General features: G+C 33.2%; 1 protein-coding gene across 1 annotated transcript in view; it reads left to right on the top strand.

The window, feature by feature from the left end:
- The window catches only part of TRDN (triadin), a 372,178-nt gene that overhangs the window by 260,581 nt on the left and 86,684 nt on the right, over nucleotides 1-24,913 (top strand). Inside the window, exon 20 of the mRNA XM_079939170.1 lies at nucleotides 10,263-10,310. Within this exon, the coding sequence (XP_079795296.1) occupies nucleotides 10,263-10,310 (48 nt within the window). The remainder of the gene's footprint in view (nucleotides 1-10,262; nucleotides 10,311-24,913) is intronic.

The following is a 24,913-nucleotide window of genomic DNA, read 5'->3' as shown; positions in this document are numbered from 1 at the left end:
ATGATAATCCTCTTACTGTTTTATATTTGATTTGCAGCTTTCAAATCATTTTCACTTTCATTCAACATGTATTTATGGATCACATACTATGTGAAAACTTAAGGAAATATTCAGATGTTAATACTATTCTTGAGCAATTAAAGATAGGGAAAAATATGAATCTTTATTGAGTCCCTGAGTTGTTTGGACCTTAGTTTTTGCTATCAGCTAAAGGTTTTCCATATTATCATAGTTCATGTTTGAAAGCCAACAGGGTAAAGAGATAAATACAGATAAAGAGCCGTAGGAGTTTAAAAATTATTCTTACCTGAGGAAAAGCAAAACATTTATTATACAAGGTGACTTTAGAGTCAAGCCTTAAATAACAGATAGAATTTTGTTATGTAATAATTAGTTGGAAGGGTATCTTGGGCATAGGTAACAGAGGAAGGCAAAGTGGTGGGAAATTGCAGGATGTGTATGAGGAATAACAAGAGTCTCAAAAACACAGTATGAATTAGTACAACCTGTGCTAATAATTCAGTAAAGGGGCCTGATTTTTAAATTGGACTCTACTGCATGGACAATAGGGAGTCAATGAAAAATTGTAAGTATAGGAAATAATATTTGCTTTAGGAAAGGGCAGGATAGTTAGGAAGCTTTGGCAATAATGTAGGCAACGTGCATTAGGACCTGATATTAGTTATGAGATTGGAAAGAAGGGATATTTTATAAGCACTATTATAAAGTAGATTCAGTGGAATTTGACAATCGACCAGCTTTGGAAGAGGAAAAGTCAGAAAGTATTTAATGACAATAATAAGTTTTCAGACTGGGTGCTAGAAGAATATTGTTGGTATTTATCATAAAAATGAAGAAGAAGGATAAAAATAGTTTGGTGAGAGAAGACAAGATTAATTTTAGACATATTTAAATTATAGTACTGTGGCACATGCAAGTAGCAAGTAGGTGGCTCTAAATGTCAGACTAGAGCTCCAGAGAGTGACAGAACTGGAGATATATCTGTGGGTGTCCTCTGCGTGGGTTAATGGTGGAAACGGTAAGAATCCATGAGCTTTTCATGGATTCTGTTCTCGAGAGAGGACAGGTCTGGGATGTTCTCTGTTCTCGAGAGAGGACAGGTCTGGGATGGAATGCTAGAGAACATTTGCAGGAAGAAAAGCAAGGAGAGTCAAAGAGAAAAAGCAGAAAATAGTGACTAGAAAGATCAGAGGTTAAAAAAATGTAATTGTTATAATTTCATAGTAACCAAGGAAAATAAACGCTTTCAATGACAAAGTGGTTGTCACCAAGTCACTGGATTTGTCAACTAGATAATTATTAATGATGTTCAAAAGAGGATTTTCTGGGGAGTGGCACAACTAAAAGCTAAATGATGACAAATTGATTGAGGGATGATGAAGTGAAAGATACAGACACTGATGCTGAAGAATATTGGTTAGGAATAAAATGATAAATAGGATAGTAGCTTGAGGTTCTTGTTTAGTCTATATCAATTTCTATTTTAATCTCCGAGGTAAAGTGTTTATCCTCCTCCTCAAGACCAGTCTCTCCATTTGGGTCCTTCTTGATCAGTCATTCATGCTCTTTGGTGGCATTATGTTCTTTCTCTTTATTGACTTTTTTTTTTTTTTGGCGGTACGCGGGCCTCTCACTGTTGTGGCCTCTCCCACTGCGGAGCAGAGGCTCCGGACGCGCAGGCTCAGCGGCCATGGCTCATGGGCCCAGCCGCTCCGCGGCATGTGGGATCTTCCCGGACCGGGGCACGAACCCGTGTCCCCTGCATCGGCAGGCGGACTCTCAACCACTGTGCCACCAGGGAAGCCCTCTCCTTATTGACTTTATTCCTAATTTTGGAAATATTATTCTCAGTTTAAAATTACTTTTTTCTAGATTCCCATATCTCTGTCTACTATTTTCTCTCCTCTGTATCTTAGCTGGTCTTCTGGATGTTGGAGTGTTAACACTGCTTCTTATCTCCCACAAAGATGAGGCTTCTGTTCCTACTGTGCTTCCGATAATATGGCCAATGCTGAAGACATTATCATTGCTGAACCAATGGAACCATTCCAGTCCTCACACTGGATGTCTCAGTGGCATTTACCACTTTGTCTTTTCTCTAAGCGTCTCTCCTGTTGGGTGAGCATGACAACAGTCTCCTAGTTCTCACCATATTCTCTGAGCTTAATTTCTGACTTCTTTGTGTGTTTTTCTTTGCTTCCCCTTAATTATTGGTGTTCCCCAGATTCCATCATTAATCCTCTGAACTTCTTATTCTATAGCCTCTCTTCGTGAGATATGCACACTCTCAAGGTTAAAACTCTGCCTTTTATCCTGAAGATCTCCAATTCTATGTCTTCATTTCAGGACTTCTCTGGCAAAGAGCTTTTCCCTGAAAATTTCAGGCTTGTATATTCAAATGTCAAATAAACACCTTTAAATTCAATGTGTCTTAACTTATACTCTTCATTTCCTTTTCCCAGCTTGCTTTTAATTATCATTGGTGAAACCACAATCCACCCTCCACTTCCCTAGAAATCTGAGGGTGATTAATTTTCTCTTTCTAGCCTTCAGGTGATTATTCAGAGAATCTTCAAGTTCTGCTGATTTTGTTTGCTAAATATTTCTTGAGTTTACTTCCTCCTATTCATAACTATGACTTCCATGTTAATTCAAGTCTTCATTATCTTTTTCTTGAACCACTGTAATGATCTAAACACTGTCCTCACATATTTATTTTTATTTCACTAATATTCATCCTAGCAGAAACCCCTCAACATATATTATCAAAGTCATAAAACTGAATAAACCACACTTAATTTAAAACTCTATTTTTTCCCAGTTTTTTATAAAATAAAGTCCAAACTTGTTAAAATGATGTAAGAGTCCTCCAAGATCTGGCTCCTATATCCTTTTCCAGTTTCATCTTCAGATACTTTGTATGCTACAATAATACCATATTGTTTATAATTCCAAATTTACTACAAGTAAGATTCAGGGAAAATGATAGCCGGAAAGGATGGCCTTGTGAATAGATTGAGTTGTTAGCATTGTCTGAGAAATGATGAGAAGCCTCTCTTTCCTGTCTCTCCACCTGAATATGTATCCAAGATTTAAGACTTCGTCTTCCACAATCAGTGATTTATTCCATTGTTTCAGTCATTGACATCCCCAGGCAATAACCCTTGGGCAGGTAACATTACATTCTTACATCCTTGGAAATAATAGTTTGTCATGCTAATCCTATAGGTGTATATACCAGAAGTAATGTATGTGTCATATGGGTGATATTTCAAACTGCACAATATTTCCTTACCACTCTCCACTCTTTACCAGAATTCTAACATACCCCAATTCCATGGAAGCCTCACTACCCAGGCAAGCCCCTATAACTAATGGGCATATGTTGAGTGGTGTTAAGGGGAAAGAAAGAATTGAGTCCTCAAGGAAAATTGAGGGAAACATAGTGAAATAAGAGCCTAGAATGAAGCAAGCGATGTCAGCATCACAGCAGATAAGATGCTTCCTTGTCTCTCCCCTTCAATCTGCAACCTGTGAAATATTAACAACTCAACAATAAGCCTCTGCCCAACCCATCAGAATGCCAGAGAATTCCACATATCTGCACATCTAAAGGTGGATGGACTGGAACACATCGAGGAGGTAGAACTGGGGAAACAGTGGAGGCAGTCCCTGCAATCGTGGCCCCCTGGCTGTGGCAGCAAAGCCTGCAGCCCCAGAGAACCCAAAAGCAGCAAGGGAAGCAATACATAGGACTCTAGCCTCCTGATAGATAACTGGGACCCAGTTCCTCCAGCCACAGAGCCATCCACGACTCCAGCCCCCTGTTCCCTGCCTGCAGTGGTGAAGCCCACAAATCTGACAATACCTGATATAGAGGCACTTGCAACTCCAACTGCACCCCACCCACCCCTTGGAGCCTGCAAATCAGGACAGCCCAGATGTGGCAGAAGCACCCACCATCCTGATGCCCCAGGTGGTGGTGCCAGCAATACCAACAGCAGCAAGGTACCAATTACCCCAGAGGCACAAGCAACAGTAACAAGGGCACTGGGTGACACCTCTGATACAGGTGGTGGAGGGCAGAAAATGCTGACTCTCAAATAAAACCAGAGGCAGCACAGGTGAGAGAAACCAAAAACTTGTTCTATAGTGCCACCTACTGGAAAACAAAAGAAAGCCTTCTAACTTCTAACCTGTAGAATCCTTAGAATTAAAAAAAAAAAAAAAAAAAAAAGCTTTACCCAAACAAAAATGGTATTCAGTACTTCAAACGCACTGGCAGAGGAACAACACATCAAGCACCATGAAGAACCACAGTAACACAGTATCACAAAAAGAAAATGATAATTCTCCAGAAACCAAACTTAAAGTCACAGAATATTGCAATCTAACTGATTGAAGAAACTGAATGAACTACAAAAAAGCTCAGAAAGGCAGTTCAATGAGCTTAGGAATAAAATTAATGAACAGAAGGAATACTTTAAGTAATTGAAACTCTAAAAAGGAGCCAAACAGAAATTCTGGAGCTGAAGAATTGAATAAATGAGATGAAGAATGCATCAGAAAGCATTGGGAAAGAGAATATGATATGGAAGAGAGAATTAGCAAACTCAAAGATAGAAATCCAAAGAAGATACAAAACATCATAGAAAACCATCAAACCCACATGGCAGACAGAAACACAAGGAAAAGCGGGAACCCAGAAAACAAAAGATAAAATGGCAGAACTAAGTCCTCCTCTGTAAATAAATACCCTAAATGTCAATGGATTGAATTCACCAGTCAAACACACAGAGTGGATGGATGAATTAAAAAACAAGACCTAGCTATATCCTACCCCTGGGAGACTCACCTCAGCTCTAAATATAAACATAGGCTAAAGTAAAGGGATGGAAGATGATACTCCAAGCAAATGACAGTCAAAAAAAGTGAGTATATTCTGTGCTTATGGATTGGAAGAATGAACATTGCTAAAATGTCCATATTATCTAAATCAATTTACAGATTCAATGCAATCCCAACCAAAATCCCAAGGATGTTTCTCACAGAGACAGAACAAAAAATTCTAAAATGTATATGAACTACAAAAGATTCTGAATGGCTGAAGCAATCCTAAGAAAAAAGAATAAAGCTGGAGGTATCACATGCACTGGTTTCAAACTATATTACAAAGTTATAGTAATTAAAACAGCATGGTATGGGCAGAAAAACAGATACATAGATCAGTGCAATGTAATTGAGAGCCGAGAAATAAACCCACACATATGTGGAAAATTTTACAAAAAAGGAGCAAAGAAACCTGGAGAGCCACATGCAAAAAAAATGAAACTAGATCATTACCTCATACCTTCCTCAAAAAATTGAACCCAAAGTGGATTAAAGCCTTGAATGTAAGACCAGAAACCATAAAACTCTTAGAAGAAAATATAGGCAGTATGCTCTTTGATATCAGTCATAGCGGTATCTTTCAGGATGTGTCTCCTCAGTCAAGGGAAACAAAAGAAAAAACAAATAAATGGGACTCATCAAACTAGAAAGCTCCTGAACAGCAAAGGAAACCATCAACAAAATGAAAATGCAACCTGCCCTACCACCGAGTGTGAGAAGATATTTGCAGATCATATATCCAGTTAGGGGTTAATATCAAAAAAATATAAAGAACTCATACACCTCAACAACAAAAAACCAGAAAACCCAGATTAATAAATGGGCAGAGGAGCTGAATAGAAATTTTCCAAAGAAGGCATATAGAAGGCCAACAGGTACTTGAAAAGATGTTCAACATCACTAATTATTAGGGAAATTAAAATTAAAACCCCAATGAGATATCACCTCATGCCTGTTAGAATAGCTATTATCAAAAAAGCAAGAAATAACAAGTATTGGTGAGGATGTGGAGAAAGGGGAACCCTCATGCACTGCTGATGGGAATGTAACTGTGTAGCCACTATGGAAAACAGTATGAAGATTCCTCAAAAAATTGAAAACTAGTGCTACCCTATGATCCAGTTATCCCACTTCTGGGTATTTATACAAAGAATATGAAACACCAATTTGAAGATACATGGACCCCAATATTCATCACAGCATTATTTACAATAGCCAAGATGTGGAAACAACCTAAGTCCCCATCAACAGATGAGTGGATAAAGAAGATGTGGTACACACACACACACACACACACACACACACACACACACACACACACACACAATGGAATAATACTCAGTCATAAAAAATGAAATCTTGCCATTTATGACAACATCAATGGATCTTGAGAGTATTAGGCTAAGTGAATTAAGTCAGACAAAGACAAGTATCTTATGATTTCACTCATATGTAGAATATAAAAAAACAAACAGAAAACCAGAATAAATGAACAAACCAAACCAAGCAAAACCCAACATGTAGATACAGAGATCAGAGTAGTGGGAAAGGGCAGGGGAGGGTGAAATGAATAAAAGAGATAGTGATGGATAGAAACTAAATTTTTGGTGGCGATCATACTGTAGTGTATATAGAAGTAGAAATATAATCTTGTACATATGGAACTTATATAACGTTATTAATCAGTGTTACCTCAATAATATTATGGTAAGATATAAATACTAAAACCAATAATTTTAATTTGAGAAAGCGTCTTTTTGGTATCCTTGTAATAAAAGTGAGATTGAAGTTTGGTATAAGCTGGAACTTTGCAGGTAAATTAAACAGCGATAAAGAAATTAAAAAAAAAACCCTGGAATTATAGAAAACCAATTTATCCACCTTACAGTTTATCTCAGGGCTATCCATAATCCAGGCATCATTTTATAAGAATGTTAGCTACTTTGCTTCCTTAATATTAGTTGCGGTCACTGAAGGAGTGCAGCACAAATCTACATTTTTTTCTAAAATAAACACCTCCAAATGTAGAACAAATGGAAATTTCTTATTTCCAGCATGAAAGGAGGTTTCATGTACCCTATAGCATAGAAGGAGAATTTGATTAAGGTCTTCCTTTGATTACAGGCAATTAGAAAATCCACTTACTTAGATGAACTGTTTATTCCTAATACTTACTCTCCATAGAATTAGGCTTGATGAATTTTATATCAGAATCAGAAATGAAAGGGTCGTTTCACGTAAAATGTTTTCTGTATAGATAATTGGTATTTTCAGTGACCTTTTCTGAATTTAAAAAAAAACTGGTTTAGGGGACTAGCCTCCTCTACTTAATACAAGTGCAAGGAGTTAATAACTCACCACTGGAAAAGAAAAACTTGGTCTTTGTTGTAGAAAAACTTGGTCTTTGTGTGTAAGTCACAATCCAGTGTTTTCTGAAAGATATTTACTCTTCAGAAGATTAAAACAAAATAATTGAAAAATACATATTTCCTATACAATATTCATACTGAGTTTTCAGAATAAAAGAATTATGAATAAGGCTATATGCCCAGGGCTCTATTATAATTAAAAATGATCAGTGTTTGGTTTTCACATTGATTTGAGAGAGAGCATTCATAGAGGAGACTAATGTACCACACACCTTACTAGCTCCTTAAAGTAATTATAATAAAGTCTGACTCTTTAGTTTGGAATTCAGGGGCTTATGCAATTGACCTCATCTATTTTTAGATTATTTCATATCTCTTCTATGGGAACCCGCTGCTCCAGCTACACTTGTTCACTTCCTCTAGGCACACACAAGGCTTTCCTGCTTCTTTGCCTTTTTCATGTTTCATTGGCTACACCTAATATCTCTCCTCTTTCAGGAAATATACTAATACCAAAACTGATCTAACTCAGAATATTTATTATCAAATCTCATTTTTCAATTAATACACCTAATCACCAAGCAAATATATATCGATCACTTGCTAGGTCCGAAACAATGCTAGATGCTGTAAGAAATATAAGCAATCATCCCTGAATATCCCATGGGCCAAAGAAAAAATGACAGTGATTTTGGAAATATGTTGAATTAATCTATGATGAAAATATCACACTGAAACTGGAGATGCTCCTAAACAGTGTTTACCTGAAATTTATACTCATTAAAAATATTCATTAGAAAAGAAGAAAGGCTGAAAAGCAAACATTTAGGAAGAAAATAATTTTTAATTTATGTTAGAATTTTCATGAAACCCAAAGAAAGAAGAAGGAGAAATAAAAAATGTAAATGCAGAAGCTAAAGAAATAGAAATTAAATAGTACAATAGAAAAAGCAATAAATCCAAATTAGATTCTCTATAAAAACTGAAAAAACTGATAGACCCTTATGTAAACTTATTAAGAAAAAAAGAGAAGACACAAAACATTAATACCAGAAAATTAAAAGGAATCATCATTACAGATTCTGCAGATAATTAAAAAATAGAAATATTTCCCAGTGAGTTTGAAAATTTTAATACAATTGACATTTTGAATCTTTAATTATATTTTGTCACCAAAGAAAAGTCTAGCCAGGTGGCTTCACCGGTGAATGTTTTTCAAACATTTAAGGAAAAATTAACACCAATCTTGTACCAAACCTTCCAGGAACAGAAAAAGAGGAAACATTTTATGGAGCTCATTTTATGGAGCTAGAATAACCTTGATACAAAAACCTAGCAAGGAACAAAAAAGAAAGGAAACATACAGGTTAACTTCTCTTGTGAACATAAGGGCACAGATCTAAACAAAATATTAGCAGATCTAGTCTGATATTATATGAGAAAGACAAAATGGAACCAAGTTGGTTTTATTTCTAGACTGCAATTTCAAAATTCAATGTAATTAATCAGAATAATAGAATAAAGGGAAATTATACTTATCATAGAAGATGCATTTGATATATTTCATATTATAGTAGAAAGAAACTTCCCTATTCTGATAAGATATATACAAAAACCATTAGCAAATATTATACTCAATGGAGAAAAATGGAAAGATTTCTCCCTGAGAATTGGAACAAGACAAGGATGTCTGCTATCAGCACTTCTATTATGCATTGTACTGGATATTCTAACCAGTGCAATAAGGTGAGAAATCGAATTAATCAGTACAAGAATAAAAAAGTAAAAAATAAAACTATTCACAGGTGAAATTATCTGCTTGAAAAATTCAAAAGAATATACAGTTGAACTATTACAACTGAGTGAATTTAGCAAGTTTTATATCAAAAAGTCATTTTTTCCCTTACTCTGTCTCTAGTTCATGTCATTAACTTTTTGAAAAGATCATGATAATTTACTCTGTAGACACTTGATTTATGTAATTGTTTCTTCAGAATATTATTTAATATGTTCTCTATATCATATATTTGATTAACCTGAAAGCTTAATCTTTGGCTTAACTTGATTCCAGTTGGCTCCTTTGGCAAGAATACTTCAGAGGTGATACAGTTGTACATCACACTGCATGTCATGAGGAAGCACAGAATGTCTGGATGTCCTATTGTGAATGAGTGGCTTTAAGTTTCCTCAGTGGGTTAAGCTGGTGACAATCACATTTCTTCATTTCCAAGTTGCAGTTTTCCCCATACAACTCTTGGGGGTGATACCTGGGTATGACGGCAATATCCAGCTCCCCATTCATCCTTCATCTAATAGTTGCTAATGTCCTCTGAAGATCCTTACTTGAATCAGTTATTTCAGTACACTGATTTTGTATGAATCATTTCTATTTCTTGGATGTATAACAAGGTAAGCAGATAATACTCCACCGAGAGTAGTAAAATCTCAGTAGTTCATGGGAAACAGCACCTAAGTGATAAATTCTTATTTCTTTTTTGGTTACTTGTGATTTGGAATGACTTCATTTAATATTTAAGCAAATCTCAAGCATGACTACACTGTCCTTTGAGTTGATTAAGCAACATTAAGCTTGAATTTAAGGAGCATCTAGTTGACATTTTCAAGACGCTAAGTGGCTCCAGCAATTACCTGGAATGTAAATCGATTAATCATAATCCTGTCAAGCGGAATTCTTCATAAAGCTTGTTTATCAAAGCAGAGTATAAAAGAATAAGATAGAAAACAGTGTGCAAAGACTAGTAAGAAGAGGGCAAGGGATTATTTTTTTTCTCTAATTCTTTAAGAATAGATTTATAATAGTAGGTTTCAGTTGGATTTTAAAGAAGTGAGAAATATTGAAAAAGCTTTAAAATAGGTTGTTTAGAAGAAAATTTTGGCCTTGAATGAGTTACAAAATGCCTTTTTGAGCAGAAGCAGCATTTACATCTGGAATTTTATTTAAACCTTATCTCTGCTTTGCAGCTGTACCTGGAAAGAAGGAAGAGAAAACAACCAAGACAGTGGAGCAAGGTAAAAAAAAATGAAGGAGGTTGACATTATCTTTAGAAAGACAACAACATGAGGAGGAAAGCACTGGATTCAGACAGGCGGACGACAATAACCTTTAAATCGATTGCTCTCTTTCACTGTCCTTGCATGTTTTTCTGTGCCAGGGAGAATGTGAGGTGGCAATCTGGGTTTTTGTTCTTTTGTATAACTAAACTTTGAGTGTAAGTTCAGAACAGGGAAGCTCCACAGACTGCTTAATTACATCAAGAGAAATGCTGAAGATTGTTGGGAATAAGGAAATCTTCCAGGGCAATTGGTAGACATTTTTTTCTGTTTGATTTGTGGTTTTAACACCACCTGACTGATCATAGTTTAAAGAATAGAGGTGATACAATTCTGTTTATGCAAAAACAATTTCTACTGCTTGAAAAGTAGTATGTTAAAGCAAAAAACCAGCAATACAGGTAAATTACTTGCGTTTATATTACAACTTCAGCAGTTGATTCTCCCAAGAGGTCTAAAATTTCAGTGTTACAAACCATAATGCCATAAATAATGCATTTTCTTTTTTTTAATGCAGCTATATAATAAATATATCATTTTAGAATATGCTTGAGAAAAATGCTACAGCAGAGTAGAATAAAAGTGTTTGAAGTGATGTTGGGCCTTCTGTCAGAGCTCATAGTGCTAATAATTTTAATTTTTGTCCCCCCCACTCTTTGGCTTTTAATATATTATAATATTATAATATGTATTATTTATTATAATAAATAGATGAAATCGGAACTAGAAATAATTTTGTCAAGAATGAAATCAAAATCATTTCTCCTCTTAAATTTGAGACAAATTCCTAATATCAGAAATTAGATATTTTTACATATATATATCAAGAAAATCCTTCAAACCCTCATATTTCAGATAAGTAAACTAAGGTTAAAAAATTCATTAAGGATTTATTTCCTTTGGTTTTTCAAAAGAAAAATCACATTAAATCACATTGAATAAGTTTTCAAATTCATTTTGGCTTCTGTGGACTACCTGGACTTTTAGAATTCAATAAAATGTTTCTGTCAACTTCTTTTTGAGGTGGATACTGTAGTCTCTGAAATATAAAGTAGAGCTCTAGGAGCACAGATCCCAGTTTCAACTTGTTGACCTAGACAAGGTTCTGAGCCTAAATTTCTTCTCTAAAAAATAGAGTTAATTATACCCGACCTACCTGTCTGACAAGATGTGGAGTTCAAACAAGAAAACGTATGTAAAAGGATATGAAAAAATATAAACTCCTAGTTAAGTATATAGTATTTACTTAGGCATTTTTCCTTATAAAATCAGCTTCAATATAAATGAGAATCAAAACCTTTTGCTTTCATTAAGCTTCATAGTTTTTCTCCCCTCTACTATACAGGCATTGGTTACTCATCTTACAGCATTTGCAGATTGTTTTTATAGCCACAGCAAATTAAGAGAAGACTGACTAGAATATAAAATGTCCACATTAGTAATAGTACCTAACATATAACTGATTAAGCTCAGATTGTTTATGTGTTCTTACCTTCATGTTGGTGTCAGTTTCGTTAATTCTATAATGTTGCCTCAAATAGTTTTGAGATTGGAAATGGCTCTGAGGGATGTGAATTTACTCCTTCAGATTATTTTATAATTCATTCTTTTTAAATCATAAGAAATAAGGTATTTGGATAACTTGCATACTTTTGCGATGGTATATCTATGACTAATAATTTATATGAAAATATATATTTTGTGATTTTAATAAATCAAGGAATTTATGTGATAATAAATCAATTACATTCTACAGATTTCATCATAATATTCTAATATTTATACATAAGATGATGCTTTGACTATTGTGTATTTCTCTTCCTTATATAGTTTTTAGTTATTTTCAGAAGTATAAATAATCTAAAACTAGTTCATAATTCTTTGAAGTACAGTTAAATAGTTTATAAAGAGTTATTTTCATTTAAGGTTTAAGCTATGGACTTGTACTAGGGAAAAACTATGACACTCATAATTCTTAATAGATTTCAAATACACTGAGTGTTCTATGTAAAACTGTGTACGCTGAAACTCTGAACTTAGTCTGCATTATAATTGTACTTGGGAAACATCAATTAAGCTAAACTTTACATTATGGAAAATTCATATAGTGAAAGGTGAAATAAATGTTATGTTTATGTAATTTAGTGAACTAGACCTCATATCGTTTAAAAATTGAAATTTAGTTAATCTAACCTCTGCAAAAGTCCAAAAAAGTATCTCTATTTTATCTTTAATTCATGATGGATCATGTGGTTTTTAGTTATTCTTCTCATAAAGATCTTAAATTGGCTAGACCAGAATTTTGAGTATTAAGAAACTCTTTATAAATTTTCCCACACTAAAGCCACACACACACACACACACATACACACCCACACACACCACAGACACCATTAACGATTTCTCTTGTTTAGAAAGCAGTTACCTAGAAGCATCAGGAGACACAAATATTTTCCACAATACATGTTGCTCTCCTTATAGTGAGAGCCAAGGAATGCCAAAGATAAAACATCACAACACGTGCTACTGTATGAAGATTTGTCTTTATATATTTGTATATTATATCTAGAAAGAGTACATCACATTTCATTAAGCTTGGTTTATTTATTGTTTGATATTTAATTTCTCATTTTTAGTGTACTTTTTCCTCAGTATTACTTTTCAAAATTGACCTGTCCCCCTAAATCCAATTTCCCTCTCTCTTTTTCAATCTTGTTTTCTCTCAGAAGAAAATTTTTCATAGTATTTGCTTGTTACTAGCCAGAGGATCAAAGCAGTCACTCTAGGGAAGTGACTTCTTACTTACTGTGGCAGGGAAGGAGACCAGTCAAGACAACTAACTTTAATGATATGAGTTGTAGATTGGAGTCCCAGCATCTCCTTGTTTCTAATATTTTTCCTTCAAAGTGATTTCAATCTAACAATGAAAAGGTGAAGAAAATAGTAGTAAATCAAATCATTCGCATATCATCTTTCTTTTTCTTTCATTCACACCTGTGCATGATACTACTTAAAGCTTTCTTTAAGAGTTTGTTCTAAGGGCCTGTAACAGTGCTGGCATGTAGGAAGTGTTCAAAAAATACTTGTGGGTTGAATGAAAACATAGAGGAATTGTTGAAGAAAAGAATACTAGGTGATCCAGATATCGATGATCTGTGCCTCTAAGTACTGTACAATTAAGATATTTTAGTAAATCAAATGTGATTTCTGATAGCAAAGATTGCCAGATATTTCAGAAACCAGGATAAGTGATTAAATCATGTAACTACTCTCATTTTAAAGTAAAAAAAGTAGAGCAATTAATAATTAAATATGCATTATTCATTAATTATATCATTATTATGATCTTTGTAGATGGTACTCTTACATAACAGAACAGCATGTGGTGAACCATCATATGGATAAAGACATCGAATAAATTAAATTTAGCAATTGCACCTTCTATATTGTAAATTTAGAAAAATCTTAAAATGAGAGAAAATTTAATAATTGCCCAATTAGGCCAATGTATGTCTAAATATAGAAACATAAGGGCTTATCCTCACTTTTCTTGGTTTTACATTATAGAACTGAATTAGATGATCTTCTATTCCTTTGAATCAAAAAAATTTATGTTCAACAAAGTTTTTAAGTAGTATGTCCCTTATATCAGAATATAAAGGCTCTTCCTGCTATAGGAGAAGGCTGGTCTAGAAAGACTTTTATTTCTAGGATTCTAAGACTCAAATGTTAAGGGAAAACACACTTTATAAACTTGGATATTTTAGTATCCCAAAATTAAACTGAAAATTTCATTACAGAAACATTAGTTATAGTCTTCCATCCTCTTAACAATTAAAAATCACTTCAAAATCCACTTAAGTACAAACATGACAAAAATATTCATGAAAAATGATTAAATAGAATTTGAGTACCTATTAACCACCAAGAATAAATTTGAACACAATTAGTAATCACTTTATTAAGGGTAAAATTGGAGCATATGGATCATAAATGTATCAAATGCAGTTCATTTCCTGTAATAAAACTTATATTTTGCTTTAAATTAAGAAATCTTTTAAAATTCATAAGTGCCGTAATTTGTGTCCACTTGAAGACTTTCTGTTTTTCTTTGCCTTTGTTGCTATTTTGTAAACAATGGTACCCTACATAATTGTATTAGTGTTTTAAATTGTCACAACAAGTGAAACCCAACTGATATTACATGGTTTGTGTGTTTGTCATTGTCCTCAGACACTTTTCAGATTCTTCTATTCTTTGTACATGTACTGGTCTATTTAGAATCTGCGATGTGTATTTATTGTAGATTGATCCCATACTTTCAAGTGAACATTAATAATATCTAAGAGTAATGATTTCTCTGAGAGAAACGTATTTATTTAAATAATAAATGTTTATACTTCATGATGTGTCAACACTATAAAAAAAGAGAGAAACAATTTTACATTTAAGATCAATGTAGTAAAACTGAAGGTGTAGTTGATACATATTGTATTTAATTATTTGCTTAATATGTGACTATAAAATAACCTATTTGCACATGTGGACTAAGTCATGCTGTTGACCCTCAATAAATGTTAAAGTATAATAACAATAGTATTGATTCCTGTGAATTCCAAACTTTTGACAATAGTTTGTGCTCTGGTTGTTTAATATTTATTGAGCGCCCACAACAGACTAGGCGCTGGGAATGGGTGTGAGGAGTATCAAGTGGGCTTTGGAGAGAAGATGGTCTACATACAGAGCTCATGCAACGCTTGTAAAAATGAGTGTACTCTGCTTGCTTACATATTTTATATATTTTCAAGAGAACTTTTTGCAATTTTCCACTATCTCACTTGCTCACATAACACATTTCACTGCTACTTCTTACTTTTATTTCATTTAATAATTTTAGAATGTTCTCATAATCATATGATCTCATGTATGGAAATTTCTTTCTAGTCCCTTCTTTTTCACCATGTTCCTCCCCATTCCTTTCATCACTTTAATAAATAGACAGGTATAAATCCTCCCTATCACAGCTGATTCACAACACACTCAAAAAGTTTGTATTGTTGCATTGATCTCCTACAGGGTACCACCTCCTGCCATGCAATATTTGGTTCATGTGATTCATTTATTGGTAGGAATGTCATTGAATGCTAAAGAGAATTTCAGCCCGGTAAAGGAGCAATGTGTGCCAGTGAGGTTGGCAAGATTTGGAGGCAATGCTAAAAGATGCATTCATGCTGTACCTTTCCCTCAGAAATTAATGGTTCTTGTATTAATGATCCATTTTCTCTAATAAACTAATGTGTAACTTGATCACTCTTATTTTATGCAGGATATACTATAGGCAAGCACAAGTCACACAGAGAGATAATTGTAATGCCCACATTCCAGTTTCCGTCATGCATAATTCTGCTTTTCAGTTATCATGAAACTGAACCACTCCTCTGCTTAATGTGACCTCTGTGCCTATCTTTTTCTTTCCTTTCCTTAGAGACTGTGGCCATTTCATGGAGAAGAACAGTAAAACTATAACATTACCCCAGGAACCTCCCCCTGCGTTTCATACTGGGGTCACTACTTTTACCACCAGGTTACCTTTTAAACTCTGGAGTCAGAGGAACTGGCTGTTAGATGAGCTAAATTAAGTTACCTGACGTTGCCAGAACACACAATTTACATAGGGGTAGTGTGTCACTCCTACTCTGTTTATATTCTATCCCTTCCATGATTCATCAAAGTAATTTCTTAATGGCAATTGTATCCATCTTTTAGGTTCTTAAAAGCAACAAACTTTTTACATCATGCATGTGCTCTTGCTTCATCTATCTTATAATTCTAAAACTTTGTCTTGATATAATGTCCAACAATCTTTATGTAAACTAATGGAATGCAGTTATAAACCATTTCCTAAAGCCCAAATTGTAAATATGAAGAAAAGTTGTCATATGATTTCTGAATTTAATGACAATGCACTTCAGATAAAGTGTATTTTTGATCATTGTCTACATCTTAATATTAGATTGATGGTTCTTTAAGAAATCCTTAAATCTGCAAAAGACCATTTTCATCCTCTTTATAATGAAAACTCTTACAAACCTTATTTTTCCTCATAGAGAATTTTGATCACCAAAACCAGGATTTGGCAAGTAAAAACTATTTTAATTACTCAGTATAGATATTTGAAGATTACGATTTTGTTCTCCAGAGAGAAAAATTGACTTTTGTTTGTTCCTTTGACACTCTACGCTAGATTATATAAAAGACTGCAGAAATGCATTGTAGTGTTTACCACATAACACACCGAGAAAACACCTCTTTGCAAGTTCAAGGCCATTAAACTGCTAATTATGTCTCTTTTTTCTATTAATATTTACTTTCACTCCTGCTTTTATTCTGAAACCACATATGGGTTTATTCTCTTTTTTCCCTTAGGGATTTTTACTAGAAAGTATATTATAAGCTGCTCTGTTACAAAGCTAAGTGGCCAGAACAAAGATTGTTTTGGGAGAATTTTTTTATCCCTTTTTTACTGACTTTTTTCTTTCATTTATAAATTGATTTTCTGCTAAAGGCCTATTTAGGGAAAAAAAAAGAGTTGGAATACAATACACACTATCTTGAAAAAAATTGCTTAAAATCAATTGCCATGTCATATCCTGGAACAAATTAATGGAGTTTAAGCTACAGTCTCTAAAAATCAAATTGCAGATATTATCTTAAATCATTAGCCCTACATAAAAATGCATTGTTACTTTCTTCTAATTGTAAATTAAAGTACACATTATAGGTCAAATAATTTCAGGAATAAACATGAAAAAATTTTTCATCATTCTACATAAAATTTACTTGTACCTTATTGATTATTACTGCCCCAGTTTTTTATAGAATGATGATGTATTATATGCTAAATAAAAAGCAATTCTTAAAACCTGAAAATTCAATTCAGATACTCCTTTGGAATTATGAAATGACAAAATATAAGTTAGAAAATTTCTTCATCATTTTGACTTGCAAATTTTGGGTTTTATTTCACTTGATTTTTATATAAGAAAGAGAGATACTAGGTCAGATAACTCATAAAGAGCATCTGTAGTCTCGTTAAAAGTCTTGGCAATAAAAATCATGGTCAACAATTCTTAGCTTGGAGTTAGCACTTGTATTGCTGGTCCTTGAAAAGAAATAACTGATAAAAACTAATAATGATTAGAAATATTAATCTGCTTGAATAATATAGTACAGTTATCTGAAAATAAAACTTAAGGCTTGGTCTATCTCTTCCAGTAATTTATTCTGTGACATTAGGGTATTTACTTTTTTCGTAAATCTCCTTTTGTAAGCCAAGATTGTTTTACTAAGCATTCTCTACAGAACTTTCCAGTCCTAATATTGTCTAATTCTCATTTGTAAGAAATGTCTCCCTTGCCTGAGACGTTTCCAACTTTGACCCAAATGCTGAAGAATAAACTTACTTTTCTGATTGCAAGTACAATCTGTACCAAAGTATAAACAGAAATGTCAGATTCAGATTCTAAAATGAAAATATTTCTAAGTATTATATAAATCTACTAAATAGAATTCTAATATTTGAAGTATTTACTTCACTTGAATTTCAATATATACACTTAAATTATACTTAAGTTTCAAAAAGTACATTGCTGGAGCAAAGCATACTATTGAATATCCAATGAAATGACATGAAGGTTCTCTAAATATTAATTTAGCTACAAGGATCACTAATAATGGAACACGGGATGCAGAAATTATGCTCATGACACATATGTACAAAAGAATTTATAAAAAATGAAACAGAAGAAGATATTGTCTCAGGAGACAGGAGAATGTGGATAACAAACTGTGGTTGAATTATGGCTTCAGTTTTGGCATATTTCCAAACAAAATAACAATGACTTTCTAAGTATTGTCAGTCAGTTCAGTATATATAATATTCTCTTAAGAGCAAAAGTTTAATTTCATTGACACAATGACTGAAAAAAATGTTTGGACTAAGGATGTTTAAGGACTCCTTATCATTGGCAGGATATAAATTCAAATTCTCTAGCAGGGTACTGCTGGTTTCTTTATCACCATCCCTCACTGTGACTTTCCAGCCTTGGCTCACATACTTCTCCCCGACTTTGTACATCCAGTGAGGCAGCCACATGAACTTTCACACTCCATTTTTCCTTATGTTGTTCCTTATGTTGGAGATGTCTTTCCAATTCTTCTTTGATGACAAATTTTATATCCAGTTTCAGGATTGATCACAGATTCCAGTACCTGTGAGGTCTTTTCTTATTGCATCAGGTAGTTTGTCAGTCCTTCTGCTATGAGCTCAGAGCCCTGTGTATGTGTCTCTATCATTGTACTTAATCTGTCTACGTGGATGCCTTTCAGCATAGACTGAACTCCATGAAACCCTCTTTTCTTTTTTTTCTCAGCTCTGAGCCCAAAAGAGACATTGAATAAATATTTATTGAACGAATCAAGTTTACCTTTTCAAAATACAAAAAAAATGTATTCTTCTTCTAACATATTGCTCCCAAGTGAAGAAACTTAAATAGACCTGGGGTTCTTGTTCTGCAGGGGGATCACTTTGTCACACTGCTAAGCACTGTAGGAAGGACAGTTTCTAGTTTGTTAAAATGGCATTGGCTTTTGCTTTTACTCTAACCAAAGCCTCTTTGAGAGTCTCAGACCTCAACTTTCTTTTATATGCACATATCCATCACAAAGTTTAAAGTGCTGTTAAAGATTTCAAAAAATTTCATTGAAGTCTAATATATTAGTAAATCAAATTAAATAGTGTATATAAAGAATTATATACCATGACCAAGTAGGATTCATTCTAGGTAAGCAAAACTGGATTAACATTTGAAAATAAATTGATGTAATTCATTACATCAACCAGATAAACAAGAAACAAAATCATCTCAATAGATACAGAAAATCATTTGACAAAATCCAACATCCATGTATGATAAAAACTCTCAGCAAACTAGGAACAGAGAGAAACTTCCTCAACTTGATAAAGAACATCTGCAATAAAACCTACTGCTAACATCATACTTAATGATGAGGCACTAGAAAATTTCCCACTAAGATAAAAAACAAGGCAAGGATGTCCCCTCTCAGCACACTTATTCAACATTGTACTGGAAGTACTAGTTAATGAAGTAAGACAAGAAAAGGAAAGAAAAGACATACCAGTTGGGAAGAAAGAAATAAAACTGTCTTGAATGATATGATCATCTATTTAGAAAATTCTAAAGAATCAATAAAAATCTCATAGAACTAATCAGTGATTATAGCAAGGTTGCAGGACACAAGGTTAATCTGCAAAAGTCAATTGTTCTCGAATGTACCAGCAATGAAAAATTGGAATGAACAAAATAAAAAATGCAAGACCATTTACATTAGTGCCAAAAAAAGGAAAAACTTAGATATAAATCTAAGAATAATCTATTCTATATTCATGGGTAAGCAGACTCAAAATTGTTAAGATGTAAGTTCTTTACAAAGTTATCTATAGATTCAATGCAATCATGATAAAAATTCCAATGGATATTGACAAACAGATATTATGAATATCAACAAACTGATCCTAAAGTTTATACGGAAAAATAAAAGGCCCAGAATAGCCAAGACAACATTAAAGGAGAAGAACAAAGTCTGAGGACTGACACCCAAGACTTATTATAAAGCTACATTAGTCATCACACTGTGATGTTGGTGAAAGAATCAACAAATAGATCAATGGAACAAAATGAAGAGCCCAGAAATAGATCCACAAAAATAGTCAACTGATCTTTGACAAAGGAGCAAAAGCAATTCAATGGAGAAAGGATAGTCTTCTCAGCAAGTGGTACTAGGACACTCACAAGCAAAAAGAAAAAAAAAGAATCTAGATGCGAATCCTACATCCTTTTCAAAATATTAATTCAAAGTGGATCATAGACCTAAATGTAAAACATAAAACTATAAAACTCCTAGAAGAAAACATAAGAGAAAATCTAGTTTATCTTTGGAGATTACTCTTTAGATACAACACCAAAGACACAACCCTTAAATGAAAAGTTGATATGTTGGGCTCTTTTAAAATTAAAAACTTCTGCAAAATATACTGTCAAGAATATTTAAAGACAAAACACAGAATAAGAGAAAATATTTGTAAAATACATATCTGATAAAGGACTGTTATCCAAAATACACAAAGAACTCTTAAAACTCAACAATAGAAAAATGAACAAATCATTTTAAAAATTGGCAAAAGGTCTGAACAGATACCTCACCAAAGAAGATACACAGGTGGGAAATAAGCATATGAAAAAATGCTCAACATCATACATCATTAGGAAATTGCAAATTAAAACAATGAGATACCACTACACACCTATTAGAATGGCTCAAATCCAAAACACTGAAACATCAAATGTTGGGGAGGACGTGGAGAAACAAGAACTCTCACGCTTTGCTGGAGGGAATGCAAAATGGTACAGCCACTTTGGAAGATTGTTTAGTGGTTTCTTATGAAACTAAATGTACCCTTATCATACGATCCTGCAGTCATACTCCTTGGTATTTATCCACATGAGTTGAAAACTAATGTACACAAATATTCCAGCTTTAATCATGGTTGCTAAACTTGAAACCAACAAATATTTCTTCAATAGGTGAATGGATAAATAAATTCTGGTATGTCCATACAAAAGAATTTTCTCCAGTGATAAAAAGCCATGAGCTATCAAGCCATTGAGGAACATTAATTTCTATTTCTAAGTGAAAGAAGCCAATCTGAAAAGTTTACATATTATATAACTCCAACTGCATGACTCTTTGGAAAAGGCAAAACTATGGAGATAGTAAAAAGTTCAGTGGTAGCCAGGGGTTTGGGGGGAGGGAGGAATGAATAGGTAGTGCACAGGGAATTCTTAGGGCAGTGAAGCTATTTTATATCCTACTATAATGGTATATGTATGTCATTATACATTTGTCAAAATCCACAGAATGAACAAAACTAAGAATGAACCCTAATGTAAACTGTGGATTTTGGTTGATAATGATGTATCAATATTGGTTCATCAACTGTAACAGACATACAACATTAATTAGGGATTTGATGATGGAGAAGGTGGGGTGTATTAGGGGAAGACATATGTGGGAACCCTCCGAACTTTCCATTCAATTTACTATAAACCTTAATCTACTCTAAAAATTATTATAGTTCATTAATTTTAAAAAATGGTATGGAAATCTTAAATTAGTCTTTAACATATGAATATCAGGGTGAAACAAACATCCCATTCATAGCAAGATTTTATGTAAAAGTGTCTAACCATACAAAACAACACTTCATCATTATATGTAAATACAGGAATGACCACGACCTAGCTTTGCCTGCCCTCAAGGAAATTACAGTCTTATTAAAAAGATTTTTTTCTTGAAGAAAACATGGGAACTTTGATATCTTAAGTTGAACGTGATTATATGAGAAAAATTCATAGCTAATGAAGTTTTCTTTGAAAAACAAATTCTTTAGGGCTTAGAAAGCAAATTATTTGCCTAGGGTGTTCTAGTTTATCTCAGCTCCCAAATATATAAAGGAGTGCTTAATTTATTTTTTAAATAATTGCATATTGCTGATCTTTCTAAAAGAGCCGATTACAGATAAAGTAAAATATACCCCACTGAGGTACAGTCCAGAATTCTGAAAAGTATTCTCTTCTTGCAGCCAAGCTACACAGAGTAAAAGCATCATAATTATAAAGTTTTATCAGAATTCAGTCAAAGGAAAAGTATCTAGATGATTTCAGGAAGTACCTCAGCTAAGGTAATTTGAAGACCTATATTACTATAGGAAAGAGTTTGTCAAAAGGACTAGAATACTTAGTCCATTGGACAAAACTTCCATCTCCGTGGTGATTGCAAGATACACATTAGACAAGTTCTATATCTGTTAGTTGTTTTGAATTCCTATGCCACGCTCCATGTCACAGTCTTAACATGTTAACACAGCCCAGCTTGCCTAGAACAACACAGTGCTTGAGTAATTGAAGGAAGCTTCTCAGAGATGCATATACAAAGTGTTATATAGTATTATATAATTGGTGCTTTCAGAACTCCACAACTCTCCACATTCTGTATTGATTATTAGCTTAACTTTCAGAAAACATTCTGAATTCCCTTATTTACAGTTTCTTGAGAAATACCTTACCATAGTCTTCAAGTACTAACAACACTGTTAACATGTCATTCAAAGAAATTTTATATTGTACTCTTTAATTAGAATGTCCTGTTAGAGGATAAGACAGGTTGCAAAATTATATTCTTTTTTTAAATTAAAAAATAAAGACTAAGAAATACAATGAAGTTCCAAGTTTTTTTAAAAAAAAGACACCAACATATAAATATAATTGAATTGGAGTTGTTTTAAATTGAGAATTTTTAAACAGATTTTTAGAGAAAAATATTTTAAAATGTTAAAAATATGTGTGCCAGGTTATTTAGTCTATAGACCAGGAAATGATTAAATGCATCACTAAGGCAAAAAGGAAGTTAAAAATGGCGTCCCGACCAAGTCATACTTAATTACAAAGTTAATGGACAATGTCCTGAGTAAAATTAAACCCTGACAACATCTTTTCAGGAGCATTCAAAGTTAGTATTGCATAAAATATCAAAATATTTTATTTTTTCTCATGGGGATTATAAACATAGAATGCTAAACCATTTAGACTACTTGAAAATTCTTTTCTCTGTATTTATTTATGAAACATATTTTGGAGTTTGAAAAAGATACCAAAATACCTTTTCTAAAATATCCCTGATTGTCAAAATTATGTCCAAATGAACATAAAACAATGACAGAGGCATGTAGGGCATTCACATATTAAATATTTAAAAATCATGCAACTAATCACAATTGAACCACTCTAGGAACAAGGTAGTATCACTTTAGGATGCAACAGAGATGTTATGAAACAATTTTGACATTTTTGGTGCTGTGTGATGTACATTAATAGTCATGATCTGAGGAATTATCTGTCATTGAACTTACGGATAGAGCTCTCCATATGGTTCTTTAAAGCTACTCTTTCCATCAGAAGAAAAATCCAAAAAAAAATTGATACTTTGATCTTATTCATTATACTCATGAAACAATATCTCATATCAGCAGGCAAATTACATATCTTCAGAAAGAGGAAAGAACCACAGTTTTTGAAGTGATACTTTTGAACACTTCAGTAGAGCTAGCTGGGAAAGAAAGGTTAAGAATTTTGAGTTTGATTCTTCACACAGCCAGGAAATCTGGGCTGCCTGATGATTCTGTTAGGATCTTTTACACCCTCCAGTTTCAGTTTCTTTTTTACAATCTAGCTACACTTGACATTGACATCAAGCCAAAACACTTCAACAGAAATATTTTTTTTAATATCCTAATGTCTCTAATAATAAATTGATATTGAATTTGATCATTCAGAGCAATGAGTAATAACTAATAGCTAGATCAAAGATATTATTAATCAATACCCTTTCCTTTAAACACATTGTTTTTGGGGTTCAAAATATTTATGTGCTGAGGAGGAACTCCAGTGCTGATTTCTTTTGTTACAAGATTGTCCATTATTTCAGTTTTTTATTTTGTCTGTTTCATAGGCCTTTTACAAAAACCTTGTAGAAGGAAACACTATTATTATATATACATTTTATCTTTTAGAGGATAATGTTAGAAGAAAAAGTAAATGCTATTTTCTATTTCTTTTTATTGGTTAGATATTCAGGTTCCTAACTTTAAAAAAAAAAACCTGGATTTATTGAAATTGAATATTTTTCTCTTTAAATGAATAGTTTTTATCTAGTAAATTATTTAAAATTTAGCTTGCTATTTATAGCTCTTTTGATCACACTTTGTGTGTGGTATTCATTTTTAAACATCTGGCAATAGCAAAATTGATAAAATTTATATTACCAATATATGAATATATATCAATATAGGCAAATTATATGAGATTGGATTTAAAACATGCAGGTAAAAAGTAACACAGGACATCAGTTTTTCTTTTAATTTCATATGTTATTAAGAAAACAATTTTTAACTTTCGGATTTATTTTGCCTTTGTATACTTAGTTTATTCACTAAATCAAGTTTACGTGATCAAAGCAAATAAGATTTGTTTGGGGCATTCAAAAAAATCATGTTACTGGTTGTATTGATAGCTTCCATTTGTAAATGAGACTTCAAGCTGATTTGCTTCTGCAACACTTGCATGTAATGTGTACTTCGCCCGTATTTCCAACTGTTTGCAAGACATTTCCTTTTTGGGTATCTTGTTGACACATGAAGCACAATTTATTCAAAACAAAGATAATGTCTTCCTCCAAAGAACTCTGTTACCTATATTCCATATGTCAATTGGTGGTAGATTATCTTTCTGTGAACCAAGTAAGAACTCCAGGAGTTCTTTTTTTGTAAGATCCTCAGCTTTTAAAAACACCTGACTTACATCCTGCACCCTGATATACTGTTAAATTGTTATTTCCTGACCAGTGAAATTCTAGTCAGCTGAGGA

This window comes from Stenella coeruleoalba (assembly GCF_951394435.1).
Source record: "Stenella coeruleoalba genome assembly, chromosome: 12".
NCBI lineage: Eukaryota > Metazoa > Chordata > Mammalia > Artiodactyla > Delphinidae > Stenella > Stenella coeruleoalba.
The sequence above is the reverse complement of the archived record's forward strand: the minus strand, read 5'-3'. Positions and strand labels throughout refer to the sequence as shown.